This window comes from Eptatretus burgeri, chromosome 8 (assembly GCF_056783735.1).
Source record: "Eptatretus burgeri isolate ZD-2024b chromosome 8, Ebu_testis_v1, whole genome shotgun sequence".
Classification (NCBI taxonomy): Eukaryota; Metazoa; Chordata; class Myxini; order Myxiniformes; family Myxinidae; genus Eptatretus; species Eptatretus burgeri.
In genome coordinates, this window is record NC_140968.1 from 60988994 (window position 1) to 61003993 (window position 15000).

At 44.4% G+C, this 15000-nt stretch overlaps 1 protein-coding gene across 5 annotated transcripts in view; it reads left to right on the forward strand.

The window, feature by feature from the left end:
- SNX13 (sorting nexin 13) overlaps positions 1-15000 on the forward strand; it is a 223303-nt gene that overhangs the window by 162315 nt on the left and 45988 nt on the right. For all 5 annotated transcript variants that reach the window (XM_085892259.1, XM_085892261.1, XM_085892260.1 and 2 more), the window contains 3 exons: positions 3013-3050; positions 8835-8916; positions 9315-9457. In XM_085892259.1, coding sequence (XP_085748385.1) covers positions 3013-3050; positions 8835-8916; positions 9315-9457 — 263 coding nt within the window. The remainder of the gene's footprint in view (positions 1-3012; positions 3051-8834; positions 8917-9314; positions 9458-15000) is intronic.

Consider the following 15000-nt stretch of genomic DNA (forward strand, 5'->3'; position numbering starts at 1 on the left):
GTGTCCATAGGTGAGTCAGTCAGTCAGTCAGTCCGTAAACACTTGAGTCATTATAGCTTGAACCAAACACGATTTTGATTAAACTTGGCCAGAAGTTTCATATCTGATGCCTAACGAAGGTGTATTGACCGCATCAAAATCTGCGCTCATTAAGGGGTCTATGGGGTTTTTTGACTGCCCCCCCCCAAAAAAATTGCTATTTTCTCTTCTCCAAAACTGCACACTCAATTTTGATGAAACTTGACCACAACCTTCAACACCCGTAATGTACCAAAGTGTATCAACCGCATCAAAATCTGCACCCATTAAGGGTTCTATGGGGCAGCAGGGGGTTTAAACCCTCAAAATAGTTATTTTTATTTTTTGTATACACCGTCGAGGCTCATACACACAGAACATACTACAAGGGGAGCAGGAAATGAGGGGCAGGAGAGGGACGGAAAAAAAACAGTGGGGAACAGAGACATAAGGAGATCTGTGGAAGAGAGAAGGATGGGGTGGGGTACACAGGGTAAACAAGATGGACACTACAGGGACTTTCAGCAAGGAAAGCAGGGAATATGAAGGAGGTGGGTTTGGGGTGGCTTAGTAGGGGTAGAAAAGATTGAGGTTTTGGATGGGGGAAGATAAGAGGTGGTGGTGAACGGCTGTTTTGAAGACCTGGAGGGAAGAGTGCGATTGAAGAGAGTGTGGGAGTTTGTTCCAAAGGTGGGGAAAAAGAGGAAGGAAAGAATGAAGGTGAGCAGTGATTCGTGATTTTTGTAGTTTTACCAGAAGGGGGTTGCTGGTGGACCTTGAATGCCCTGTGGAAATATGAGGGGGGGGGGGTTGTGGGACATATCTCAGACAGAGCAGGTGGGGCAAGGCTGGAGAGGAGACGGAGACGGTGGAACACAGAAAGACCACTGACCTGCCTGCGGTGAGAGAATGAGAGACCGAAGAGAGGCCTCATCGCGGGAGTTACCAATGATCCTAAATGCCTTGGTTTCCACAGCATGAAGCCGAGAAAGGTGAGAGGCGGGATCACCAGCCCAGAGGGGAGAGCAGTACTCCATCAAACTGCAGACAAAAGCGTTGTATGTGGTCAGGAGCTCAGGTGTGCCAAGGAAGGACTTTGCATGATGAAGGATTCTCAGTCGGCGACTGGCTTTGGAGGCCAGCTTGGAAATGTGGCTTTCCCAGGAAAGATCATGGCAGATAGATTTGCTCTCTTCTCCGGAACTACGGACACAATTTTGATGAAACTTGACCACAACATTCTTCACCAGTGACGTACCAAAGTATATCGAATGCATCAAAATCAGTACTTGGTGGGGGGGGGTACGGTGGGGGTTTTGACCCCCCAAAATAGGTATTTGCTCACTTCTCAGAAACGACACACAATTTCAATGAAACTTGACCACAACATACATCACCCATGGCAGACCGAAGTGTATCGACCACATCAAAATCTGCGGTCACTAAAGGGATCTACGGTTGGTGGGGGGGGGGGTTGTTGACCCCCTAAAATAGGTATTTGCTCTCTTCTCCAAAAACTACACACACAATTTTGATGAAACTTGACCACAACATTCATCACCTGTGATAGACAAAATTTTGTTGACAACATCAAAATCTGCACTTATTAAAGGGGTCTTATGGGGGTGTTTTTTGAAACCCCAAAATAGGTATTTACTCTCTTCTCTGAAACCACAAACACAATTTGGATGAAACTTGACCACAACATTCTATGCCCATGTTGTACCAAAGTGTATCGACCGTATCAAAATCTTCGCTCATGAAGGGGCTCTAGGGGGGGGGTTTGACCCCCAAAAATAGGTATGTGCTCTTCTCGGAAACGACACACAATTTCGATGAAACTTGACCCCACCTTCATCACCTGTCATGTACCAAAGTGTATTGACTGCATCAAAATCTGCACTCATTAAGGGGATTTACGATGGTGGGATGGGGTGGGATGGGTTGACCTTCAAAATAGGTATTTTCTCTCTTGTCCGAAAGTATACACACAATTTTGATGAGACTTGACTAGAACATTCTTCACCTGTGATGTACCAAGGTGTATTGACTGCATCAAAGTCTGCACTCATTAAGGTGGTCTACTGGGGGTGGGTTTGTGACCTCCCAAAATAGCCATTTGCTCTCTTCCCTGAAACTACACACAGTTTTGATTAAACTTGACCACAACCTCCATTACGCGTGTTGCACCAAAGTGTATTGACCGCTTCAAAATCTGTGCTCATTAAGTGGGTCTATGGGGGGGGGGGTTAGGGGGGATTTGACCCCCCGCCCCAAATATGTATTTCTTCTTTTCTCCGAAACTACACACACAATTTTGATGAAACTTGACAACAACCTTCATCACCTGTGGTGTACTAAAGCTTATCGATCACATCAAAATCTGCACTCATTAAAGGTGGCTACGGGAGGGTTTTTACCCCCAAAATAGGTATTTGCTTTCTTCTCCGAAACTACAAACACGATTTTGATGAAACTTAATTGCAACATTCTTCACCCATGGTTTGCCAAAGTGTATTGACTGCATCACAATCTGTGTTCATTAAGGGAGTCTACGGCGGGGGGGGTGGTGTCTGACCCCCTCCCCCCCCAAAAAATAGGTATTTGCTCTCTTCTCTGAACTACACACACAATTTCAATGAAACTTGACCACAACCTTCATCACTCTTGATGTACCAAAGTTTGTTCACGGCATTAAAAAAACTTCAGGGTCTAAGGGGGTCTGCGAGGGGTTTGAGTGACTGTTGTTCCTGATCCAGGTGAGCTTCAGGATAAGCGGTCCTATTTTTATTATCATCCTAACCGACAGCCATTTACATCCTGCTGACTCTAACACATATCGCAAAAAATTGTTCTTGCTTTATAATTGAAATATTAAGCGTTTGTATTGTCATACCCCATTCTCGACACTGCCATTCTTAACCTTATGTTTGTGGGTGTTATTGAGTCTTAAAGCCCTAAAGAAAGCTCATAGCATTGTTGGTTTATTTGCAGAATCTTTCAATGGGTCTCCTTCCAGCAGTTTGAATGTGGTAAGTCGATGTAAAAGTATTCATACACTTGCTATATTTTGTGTTGCATTTTCTTTTTTCTTCTTTGAATATGACCTAAAAATTGCTTGTACAATCATTACTTGAATAACGAGGTCATGAAGCCATACATTTAAATGTATGTAATTTGAATCTTTAATCACAGAAAGAAGTGTTCAGACAATGATTTCAATTATGTACCGTTTGATGCGAGTCAATTGATTTTTTTTTTTTTATACTATTAAAATTTGAATAACAAATTTGCACATCACAAAAGATGTAAGAAGCCCACTTAAAAATTAAAGCGATTAGTTGTCTGTACCAGAGAGATTTATCAGTGTTCTGAAAAAAAACAAAGTGTGGACGTTTTGTTCATTTTGCAGTTAAGTGGTTGCTTAGTTTATGCTTCCTGCATTTCCTAAATGTATTCCGCTTGATTTGCTCTTTGATTTAATTGGCTTGATTTCAAGCTCGTCGTACAATTTCATTCCACTTTGCCAGGAGAAATTGCTTGAAAAAGGAAGGTTTATTTTTCTTCATTCCAGTTGAAGCTCATGACAAAGGTTAGACACTGAAAACTGTTGTGTGAGTATTGATGTGTGTATAGTTAAGGTAGGTTGTCGATTTAACTTTTCCTGTCGACTATCGACGAGATGCCATGAATAGACGGATTTGGGAAGTTTCAGAATGCTGTCATCTCGAGGCATTTAATGAGGAGCAAGCATGATATTAATAATTTGATTGTGGGGGGGGGGGGGTGGAGGGTTGAAAATCCTTTAAACTACTGAACAAAAATCTGAGTTTGGAGCTTTGATGCTGAAAATAAGGTTTGTCGCCCAATTCTGCATTGAATATTTCTTTCCCATTGGATATTATAATATTGGTGCGGCCATGGCGGTTAGGTTAATTCCCCCATCCCAATTGTGGTGGACGGGCAGTTAACACCAACCAGGCCGGATCGCCGAGCGGTTTTCCTTGGAGGCGAACACGTGATCCTTGGAGATTATGGCACGCGCGGGAATAAAAGGGCGGCACAGACAGAGCAGAGGGAAGCACAGCACAAGGGGTTTATACTCGAGCCCACGACAGATACACGGACACCAGCAACTTAAATAAACATCGCAATTTAATGAAAATAGATCAAATATTTACAAGGGTAATGATTCAAAATACAATAAAAAAAAAAGTGGGGTCAATTAAAGCCTAAAGTTGAGGCACCTCTCCACATGGACTTTAATACAGACAAGGGGAAAACAAAATAAAAGAAAATCCTCCCTTTTTTCTGGTACTTAGCTTTTTCCAGAGATGGTCTTTGTTGAACTTTGGGGTCGAGCAGCTTCGTCCTGCATGGGAATATGCGCCCAAAATGGTGCCAAGCCGCTCTCTGAGCGGGATTTGTACGTGAGTTAATTTGTGAGGCGGTATTCAACACCAGGGCTCAGAAACCGCTGTGCAGCCTTCTTGTCGATCGCGCTTGCCGACGCCGCTGCTCTCTGCAGAATGGCGCCGCTCCCTTTGGTGATATACACGAGGATTTGCGGTCCGTCTCACATGACCCAACCACGAGTCAATGGGCAGCCTCTTGCTCCACCATGCAAGCCAATTTGCCTCAGCACAAATTCGAGAATCGTCCCATCTTTTTCATGCGTCGAAGGAAGGCCAGCCGTAATGCCCTGTTCTTACATGCCATCTCCTAGCTCCATCATCTCTCGACCGCACCCCTCACACCAACACTCAACCCACCAAAACAATCTCCTCTTTGTCCTTGCTTCTGATGCCATGCCCATTGATCATCCACCTCCGGCCATGGCTTGTTGGCACGAAGCGGTGAAGGCGGGGCTTCTCACCTGCTTGGACATGCGGCATGTTATTATGGTTCTTGTTATAAAAATGTAATTCATTGCTGGCTTGTAAATGCAAAAACATAGGAAAAGGTCACAGGGGGCAATTACATACAGGGGGAAGTTGGCCTCAATCCCTATTGAATTAACACAGCACCATCCCCCATGTGGTGACAAGTAACACTTAATCTCACAGTTTCCCTACTTAGTTTACATTGAGATGTCTCCTACACATCCACAGACCAAGTAACTCTATTCAATCCTCACTTTGCTATGAAACTCCACCATCTACCCCCACAACCATAACAATATTTTTGCTGTCTTTTCATTGTACCGGTCGAATTTTTGTGCCAATATTAAGTTGGTCAGAGGGCATTGACAACTTTGCCTTGTGGATTGATATCCCATGGACACCAGACCAGTGAGAGCAGGCAGATTACCTCCTCCATCTGCATTTTTAATCAACAATTCAGAAGTGACTTGGTACTTCTCCCAAAACCAACTGTTTTCAATAGCTTGTAATCTACATTTTTAACTGCCTTTAGCTGGATTTGAACCCTCGATCTCTGATATGCCAGGCAATTGCCCTCACCCATCATACCAACAAATACAGATGTTTTCTGAAAATACACTCATATGTAGCCCATGGATGATGGAAGCAAGTTTTCACCTCAAAATAGCAACAGCACTACAGAAAAGCCACTTGCTCCAAACCCATCTGTAAAAATTGCAGGATAGCAATTTCAAGGATGCAGATTGACGAGCATCACAAACCTGAGTGCAAGCTTAAAGTGTGGAGTCTAAAACAATATTCCATACTTTTTACTTTATTTCAATTGAAGATATGTCCATATATATATATATATATATATATATATATATATATATATATATATATATATATATATATATATATATATATATATTCAATGCGTGCGGTGTATAGGCGCAGAACACTGGTTTGATTGCTCGATGCCTCGCAAAAAACCAACTCTGGTTATTAATGAAGCCAAAACATGGCCATTGCTTATGTGCATCGTGTTTATATCGCTTGGATAGATTCCAATTCTGCTGTCCATGAATGAATTATGCTATAAGCTGGAAGGCTTGAAGCCTGGGGCCTACACACACTGTATGCCTCAGAACACTTGTGATGATGCCGATGGGATGCAACCTTTCAACATTTGATGATGTTGTTAATCATCACTTTTGGTCTTTTTCACACTGAAGAAAAAACTTGTAAGGACGTCTTGGTGATTGTGAATATCGCACTTCTGTTTGAAGCCATTTTACCTCGTCATGTGGAGCCTATTATTTAATGATGTTGGGTGAGAGAAATTGTCTTTTTCCGAAAAAATATTCTGATTTCACTCCAGATTTTGACATAATTATTTCGGCCATGAGTTCCGATCATCAAATATGGAATCAGATTTTGAAGATCAGCTCTTAAAGTCTTGGAAAAATGCCACAATTGCCCATCTTAACACAGATATACACCTAAATGCAGATTTTGCCAAGGGTGTAAACCCCTTTGTGGATGGGGACAAATTAAATCGCTACAACCTCCATCCTGTGACCCTTAGTCCTCCTGTCAAGTTTGGTTGAGATTGGATAAGTAACGACCGAATGTATCGCAGTCCGACAGACAGACACCAAATTGCATATTTTAGTATGATAAAAGTTTAATTAAATAATGTATTTTACCATCTGAAGAACTACCAATAATTTTGCCAGCCTCTCTCGCAAGACACGTTGGCATGATTGCATTTCCATGTTTTATATGCTGGAGAGCATTAAAGATATACCTGGCACATTGGTGGATGCCCAGGAGATGTTTCGCTTTGGAGAGATTAACTTGGTCATGTGATCAACCCAAAACAAGTCAATTATTTTTGATATATCATTGAAACAATTTTAAAAAATACAAACAATGACTCCTGCATGATTCCATGCTCAAAATTCATGTGCACAATCAGTTATTTGCCATTCATGGTGATATGCATTTCTCATGGACCTTCTTTTGAAGTTGTGGAAACAGGCTATTGATACTACACCTTGTAACTTCAATAAGCTGTTGTTGTACATGAAAGACAGTTTACTTTTGAACAGATGGCAGACATTGCAGAAATGTGAAGGTGCTGTTCATGTTTCCTGCTGTTCATTCCCCAGTGTAAGCTCGACAGCACCACCCACAGTCCAGGCATATACTTACACTGGAGCAAAGCCCTGAAATGCCTTGGAAAATATTTTAAGGTTATTCTTGCCCGAAAGGGGTTGTGAGAATTTTTCATGCCCCTGTCTGTCTGTCTGTCTGTCTGTCTGTCTGTCTGTCTGTCTGTCTGTCTGTCTGTCTGTCTGTCTGTCTGTCTGTCTGTCTGTCTGTCTGTCTGTCTGTCCGTCCGTCCGTCCGTCCGTCCGTCCGTCCGTCCGTCCGTCCGTCCGTCCGTCCGTCCGTCCGTCCGTCCGTCCGTCCGTCCGTCCGTCCGTCCGTCCGTCTGTCCATTTGCATCTATATATTTTCACTTAAATTTTTTTCTCGACAAGCGCTTGTCCAATCTATGCAAAACTTTAAACATGGGAGGGATTCCCCATGCAGAATATTTTATTGATAACTCTGATGTCATCGGTCACATGGTATGGCAACCATGGTATATTGTCACATGATCTATTGGATTAAAGGAAAAAAATTTGGACATTTCTGAAACTGCTCAACGAAAAAAATTGAAACTTGACATATGTCATCAACTTCCCATGGGATATATGGCGTGATAACGATTTCTTCATCGGTGTAGTGGTATTCCAGCCAGAATTAGTTCAATTGAAATCCTTATCCAAAAAATCGGAAACTTCATATATCTGATATATGACCTGATGTGAGTGAAGAATTTAATTTATGACATCTTCTGTCACGTGGTCTGGTGGCCATATTGGATGGAAAGTAAAAAAAATTGTTTCTGGAACCGCTTCATCGACCGATGCGAAACTTCATACATATGATCGACAAGCCATGGGGAGTAGTTTGAATTTTTTTTTTTTTCATATTCATCTTCTTTGACGCAATTTCGCCTTCATGTGCACAAAATTGGTTGTTCGATATTTTAATCTAATAAATAAATGTCATTTTCTGTCTGTGTGTCTGTCTGTGTGCAACACCAATCACGCCAAAACTACTGGGCCAATTGCCACCAAGCTTGGCACATGGACCAAGTTCGACCTCGTTGTGAAAATGGGCTACTTCGTTTCATCTGTAGTCGTGGGGGTTCGGGAGGGAAGGTCGACAAAAATTCTTTATGTGAATGTGTATCGTGTAGCGCCACCTGGTGGTGGTGGCACAGGGTATTACAAGTTAACTGTGGAGATCACTTACATTTTTGCACTGCACACATCTCCAGAGAGTGGGAAACCCAAATCCCAACGCCAATCTCCACTAATCAGGGGAAGGGGCTAGGATTTTGGAGGAAGGGGAAGGGGTGGGGTCGGAGTCTGGAGGGAAGGGGCATGGGAGGAGGGAAGGGAAGGGGTGGGGTTGGAATCTGAAGGGAGGGGGAGGTGTGGAGTGGGAGGAGGGAGAAGAAGGAAGGGGCGGGAGGAGGAATCCGGTGTTGCCTTGCACCCCTGCTAGTAATCAATAAAGATATGGATAATGGCAACATATGTGAGATAATAGGTTGCATGGATGAAATGGGTATATGGGCCATAATAGTAACGTGTTCAGTTAACGATGGTATTTTTGTTCAAAATGACTATGCGCTCTACCGAGTGCCATTCTAGTTATTGGTCTGCGTTCTTTTGTGAGACGTCTGCTTTCAAGCATGTAAAATATTGAGTGCTGGTTGGCTCTTTTATGGAACGATTTTAGAACCTTTGGTCTTGCTATATGTTAAATAAAAAGAAAAAAAAATTGTTTGTTTGTTATTTATGCATGGAAATTTGTGGATGCTTGCAGTCTCTGGATGATCTTTCCATCACCACCCACACTCCCAGCCCAGAAGATCCAATCCATCTGCAGGCAATAATTACTGATACAGGTATCCTCGTAGCTATTTAAATATTGCAACTCAGTTTCCTCTTTTTAAAAGTTTCCATGCAGTATTTTTGCAAGTCTTTAAAGAGCTTTCTCTCATTCTCATTATGTTGTTTGGTGAAATGTTTTGGTGGTGTTTAGAATGATAGATGTGCAATGTTTTGGTCCAAGTGAGATGTCAGAATTTTGTTTGGAATCGTTGCAGAGAACCAATGATCTTGCATCCAATTCGGACTTCCTTGATGTGATGTACAACAAATTTCTTTAATAATAGGTGCATTGCATATTTTTGAAATTATTGTGTAGTTATTCTTGTTTTCCACGACAAAAGACGCGTAATGTTTCTGCCTTCTCAAAGCTATAACCTCGTAATGAATTCTGCTTTTCTTCAACCTTCCTCAGGTGTCGGGAATGAACATGGAAAGGCGTACACCCTGTATGCCATTTCAGTGACACGGAGGTTGGCGGATGGTAACTGGGACAACTGGGACACATTCAGACGTTACAGCGATTTCCATGATTTGCACATGCGCATCACAGAACAGGTTAAGAAAGGCTTCCTGAGAGTGCACCCATTGTTGACAAGATGATTTTGTGGCTTTGGTTTCCTTTGGGAAATGTCGCTTTTCATCTGAAATGCAATATATATTTTTTCTGCCTTATCTTTGCTTCAGAGATTAGTTCTTCTTTTCAACACGTTCACATCACAGTTGCTGCCTTGCTCTCAGATCTCTTTTTTGTTTGCTTTCCACATGATATCGTACGTCTATCAAAACGTTTTAACATCGAATAAGAAATATCGTGCAATTTATTCTGTAACCTTGATAAACACGAGAGCACGTGATAATTATTTTTAAAAATAGGACCACGGGTCCTGAAACTCACCTGGATCAGGAGCAGCAGTCAATTGCATCATAAATTATTGAAATTTTTTACTGAGCCTCTGTGCCACCAAAGCAACTTCCTAAGCAATGGTTATATCCTGAGTGGTTTGCCATTGCCTTCCCAGCAGTATTCGGGCAGGAACTTGTAATTTGGCCACGGTGCGGGCGATAGCTTGCCCACTCTTTGTGAAGGACACCATGGGGATCTATAACGTCCATCAACTAATGTTGGAAGACAGGACACCTAGTTGAATATCCTTTGGAAGGATGACACACAAATTGATGATTCACACAATCTGTGAAACACCAGGTTGATATTTTATACCTGGGCCGAGATTCAAACTCAGACTAGACAGCTTAGGCGTGAGTGTGCGCACCTTGAGGTCATGCTATCACCCAAAGCATGTAAATAAAATCTACTGGTGTCTCTGTGTGGTGTAAAATATAATCAGGCATACAATAATTACCTTTTAAAAGAGTGAAAAAATGAATTTTGAAGCCATTTTACCTCATGTCAAGCACTGACTGTACTTTAAGTTCAGTGCATACCGGCATTTAATACTATTAAATACCGCCCATCGCTTCACTGATGGGAATACTAAGAGAGGTGAGGGTGGGGGCAGAGAGAGAAAGATGTGGGAGCGAGAGAGAGAGAGAGAGAGAGAGAGAGAGAAAAAAAAACACAGGTGTGTGTGTGTGTGTGTGTGTGTGAAAGAGAGAGAGAGAGAGAGAGAGAGAGAGAGAGAGAGAGAGAGAGAGAGAGAGAGAGAGAGAGAGAGAGAGAGAGAGAGAGAGAGAGAGAGAGAGAGAGAGACACACAGACACACAGACACACAGACACACAGACACACAGACACACAGACACACAGACACACAGACACACAGACACACAGACACACAGACACACGAAGGGGGAGAAGAGCGAGGAAGAGGGGAAAGCAATGCCTCACCACATGTCACTATACATTCAAGGAGGATAGGGTGCGAGGAGGGGTTGTGAGAGAGGGAGAGGAAGAGTGGGGTGGGAAGGGAGAGTGAGAAGGGGGGAGCAAAGAAGTGGGTGGGGGAGGTGTGTGAGTTTGTAAAGATTGTGTTGTGCTTTCTGACCACCACACACACACACACACACACACACACACACACACACACACACACACACACACACACACACACACACACACACACACACACACACACACACACACACACACACACACACACGCTTGGATATATATATATATATATATATATATATATATATATATATATATATATATATATATATATATATATATATATATATATATATATATATATATATATATATATATATATATATATATATATATATATATATATATATATATATATATATATATATATATATGTATATATAAGCTTCTGGGTCTCGCTATCTGCCATGATCTTTCCTGGGAAAGCCACATTTCCAAGCTGGCCTGTTGTCAGGTCAGGCCAGATCAGATCTGTAACTTGCTACAGGTATCATGTAAACCTGTACTCACCTGTTCCATGGTCGGGTTGTCGGCGACTAAACCGTCTCCCCCACCAGATTTTCTGGTGAGGAGGGTGTTCGGATATGGACATCCAGCAGGATTAAAAACAAAACCTGTCAAAGGGCGGAGGAGCTCCTTGTGAGCCAACGGCCATCCATATCTAGTGCCCAACTGTGTCTGCAGACATCCTCCTGCAGTTGGGTTACTTGTTATTAGGAAGTTGGTGGCAGGATTGGCACTCCAGCCACCGTAAAACCCTTCATTCCGCAAAACATTCTCGAAGCATGAAAAAATCTGAAAAGCGGGGAGTACCTCCTGTGCAGCTTCCCTTCGCAGGGCAGCTCACCGGATGACGGGATTGGGGCAAAGCCTTCGGGACCCCCAATCTTTGATGATAGGAGGGAAACCATGGGGTAACATTCCCGGGTCAGATTGCGGGAGAGTGTGTCGGAGTGGTGCCGAGGTGTCGTCCACCAGATGGCGGTCTCCTTAGGTTAACCTGAGGCGGTCCCTTCGAGTGGGTGTCTGGAATGTCCTATCTCTAATAGAGGACGATCTCTCCCAAAGAGAGGATGATCACTTGTCTCTGTAATCATCTGAGCTCAAGCGTTTGGACATCGGTGTTGCAGCACTCTCTGAGGTTCAGAAACCGGATTGCAGCGAGATCATGGCGGTTAGTTACACCTACTATTGGTCTGGTCACTCTGATGGTTACCATCCCCAAGGAGTTGCTGTAGCTGTGTCCAATAAGCTGACTCCAATAATAATTGAGGTAACACCGGTCAACGAGCGTATTATGAGACGAAGGATTCGTCACTCCTTGGGTGTCATTTCCCTGGTCTCTGTTTATGCTCTGACTGAGGCAAGTGACCTCACCGTGAAGGACGCATTCTATGCCATGCTTGAGTCTCTAGTTGATCAGTGCCCCAGGCGAGATACTCTTCGAGTCTTGGGGGATTTCAATGTATTGACTGGAACTGATGGGAATGGTTATGAGACATGTGTTGGTCCCCATGGGTCTGGAATTGTGAACCTGAATAGCACTGACTCCAATGGCCGGGGGAGGCCAAAAATCCCCCAACAACCAAATCGCCACCACCAACAACGCCCCCAAACAACTGCACCAAACACCACCACCTTCGCCTCTTTACCTCCACAACTCCACCCTGCAAATTGTGAACCTGTTCCTTGACTCTGCAAGAAGTCATGGACTTAGGGTGGCTGGTTCATGGCTTCATCACCCACAGGCTCATCGATGGACTTGCTATTCCAACGCTGGCGGTGTGACAAAGGAGATTGACCATGTCCTCATTGATGGTCACTGGAGGATGATCCAGAACTGCAGAGTCTACCAGAGTGCTCAGTTCCTCAATACTGACCACCAGCTTATTGTAGAAACTCTTAAGTTGCACCTCAAATCCAGGAGAATGGTACCATCCCAGCCTCGGCTGGATGCTAGCAAGCTCAAGGATGAGAGGGTAGCTGAAGAGTTTGTGAACAAGTTGAGTGGAGATTTTGGGGGTCTGGGTGCTTTGGGAGATCCTGAAGAGTTGTGGAGTGCCTTCAAGACCACCGTCCTTGATATTGCCAGTGGATGTCTTGGAACTCACCGAAGGGCGAAGAATATTTTTGTCTCTCAATGGACACTGGATACCATTAACCAGAGTCGCAGGGCCAGGCTTAATGGCAGAGCTGAGTGGTTCAGGGATCTGAGACGTTAAACTGTACGTACGCTCAGGGTGGACAAGGAGGCCTATGTGCGAGGAATCTGTGTTGGGGTAGAGCATCACCTGTGGTCAAGTGATTCTCGTCCTGCTTACAGGGAATTCGCGCATTGCGTTCATCCAAGCCTATCCCTCAGTGTACTGCAGTTCGAGCAGAGGGTGGTAGGCTTTTGACAGAGGAGTCCGAAGTGAAGGCCAGATGGCCCAGCTACTTTGAGCGGCTCTCCCAGGCTGATCCACCAGCTGTCGAGTTGGACCTCAGGGGTGTTTCAATCACTGTTGCTGACCCTCCATTCCACTGTTGTCCACCTTCGCTTGTGGAAAATAGGCTGTGGTGAACCGGTTGAAATGGGGTAAAGCTCCAGGGATCTGTGGCATCCATGCTGAACTTCTCAAGGCTGGTGGAAATGCCGCACTCGTGTCTTTACATGCAGTTCTGTGCTCTGCCTGGAACACAGGCATCATCCCAACTGACTGGAAGAGGGGCCTTGTGTTCCCTTTCTGGAAAAGGAAGGGTGATCGCCAAGACTGCAACAACTACCGAGGGGTGACGCTGCTCTTAGTGTCGGGCAAGGTCTTTGCTCGGATAATTCTTGATAAGGTTCGCCACCATCTGCTTCAGCACTAGCATCCAGAGCAGTCATGCTTTACACAAAATAGATCAATGATTGACCGTATCCTTGCTCTTCGGGTCCTCACCGAACACAGATGAGAGTTTCAGCATGGGCTGCATGCAGCCTATGTTGTTCTCTGAAAAGCGTTTGATTCAGTGAATCGGGATGCCCTCTGGAGGATTCTTACTCTTTGTGGGGTGCCACCAAAACTGATTGATCTGATTACTGAACTCTACTCTGGTACTGAGAGTGCTGCGTGATGTGGTTGTACCATCTCCAACTTATTTCCAGTTGTTACTGGAGTTCTTCAGCGGTGTGTACTGGCCCCCACACTTTTCAGCATTTGTATGGACTGGATTCTGGGGAGGATGTCATAATTATCAAGCTGCGGTGCATCATTTGGGAATGTCAAGATCTCTGACCTTGATTTCGCAGATGATGCAGTCATCTTTGCGGAGACTTTGGATATCCTTTTGGGAGCCCTCGAGGTGCTGAATGAGAAGTTGGAGCCGCTAGGATTACGGGTTTCCTGGGTTAAAACAAAGATCCAGCCTTTCATTGACATCTTGGATGCTGCGGTTCTGTCTGTTCCTGTTTGTGGTGAGGATGTTGAGGTCGTGGAGAGATTCACTTACCTTGGCAGTGATATTCATGTCTCTGCTGGCTGTGAGTCAGAGATCAATAGACATCTGGGTCTGGCCTGGGGAGTCATGGATTTACTGGATCATGGGGTGTGGCGCTGCCGGTACCTTTACGGGAGGACGAAAGTCTGAGTCTTCAGGTCCTTGGTGCTTCCAGTCTTGCTCTATGGATGTGAGACTTGGACTTTGACCAGCGATCTGAGACGGAGACTTAATTCCTTTGGTACCAGGTCTCTTTGGAGAATTCTTGGCTATTGCTGGTCGGACTTTGTGTCCAATGAGCGGTTGCTGAGAGAGACTCAAATGAGATTTGTTACCTGCATAGTCCGTGAGCATCAGCTGTGGCTGTATGGACATGTGGCTTGTTTTCCTGACGCTGATCCTGCTCATCAGATTCTCTCAGCAAGGGAGTCTCGTGAGTGGAGGAGGCCAATGGGCTGACCACGTGTCTCGTGGTTGCAGCAGGTTGATCGGCATCTCAAGGAGATGGGGATGGGCCAGGCATCTGCCTGGGGGATGGCCAGACGGAGGCCCCTGGAGTACTGGTAGAAAGTGGATGCTGCAACGCGCTGCTGTGGCGCTTGCTCCCATACCTGACCTGACCTCCAAAGCCAGTCGCCGACTGGGAATCCTCCGTTGTGCAAAGTCCTTCCTTGGCACACCTGAGCGCCTGACCACAGACAAAGCTTGTTTCTGCAGCCTGATGGAGTA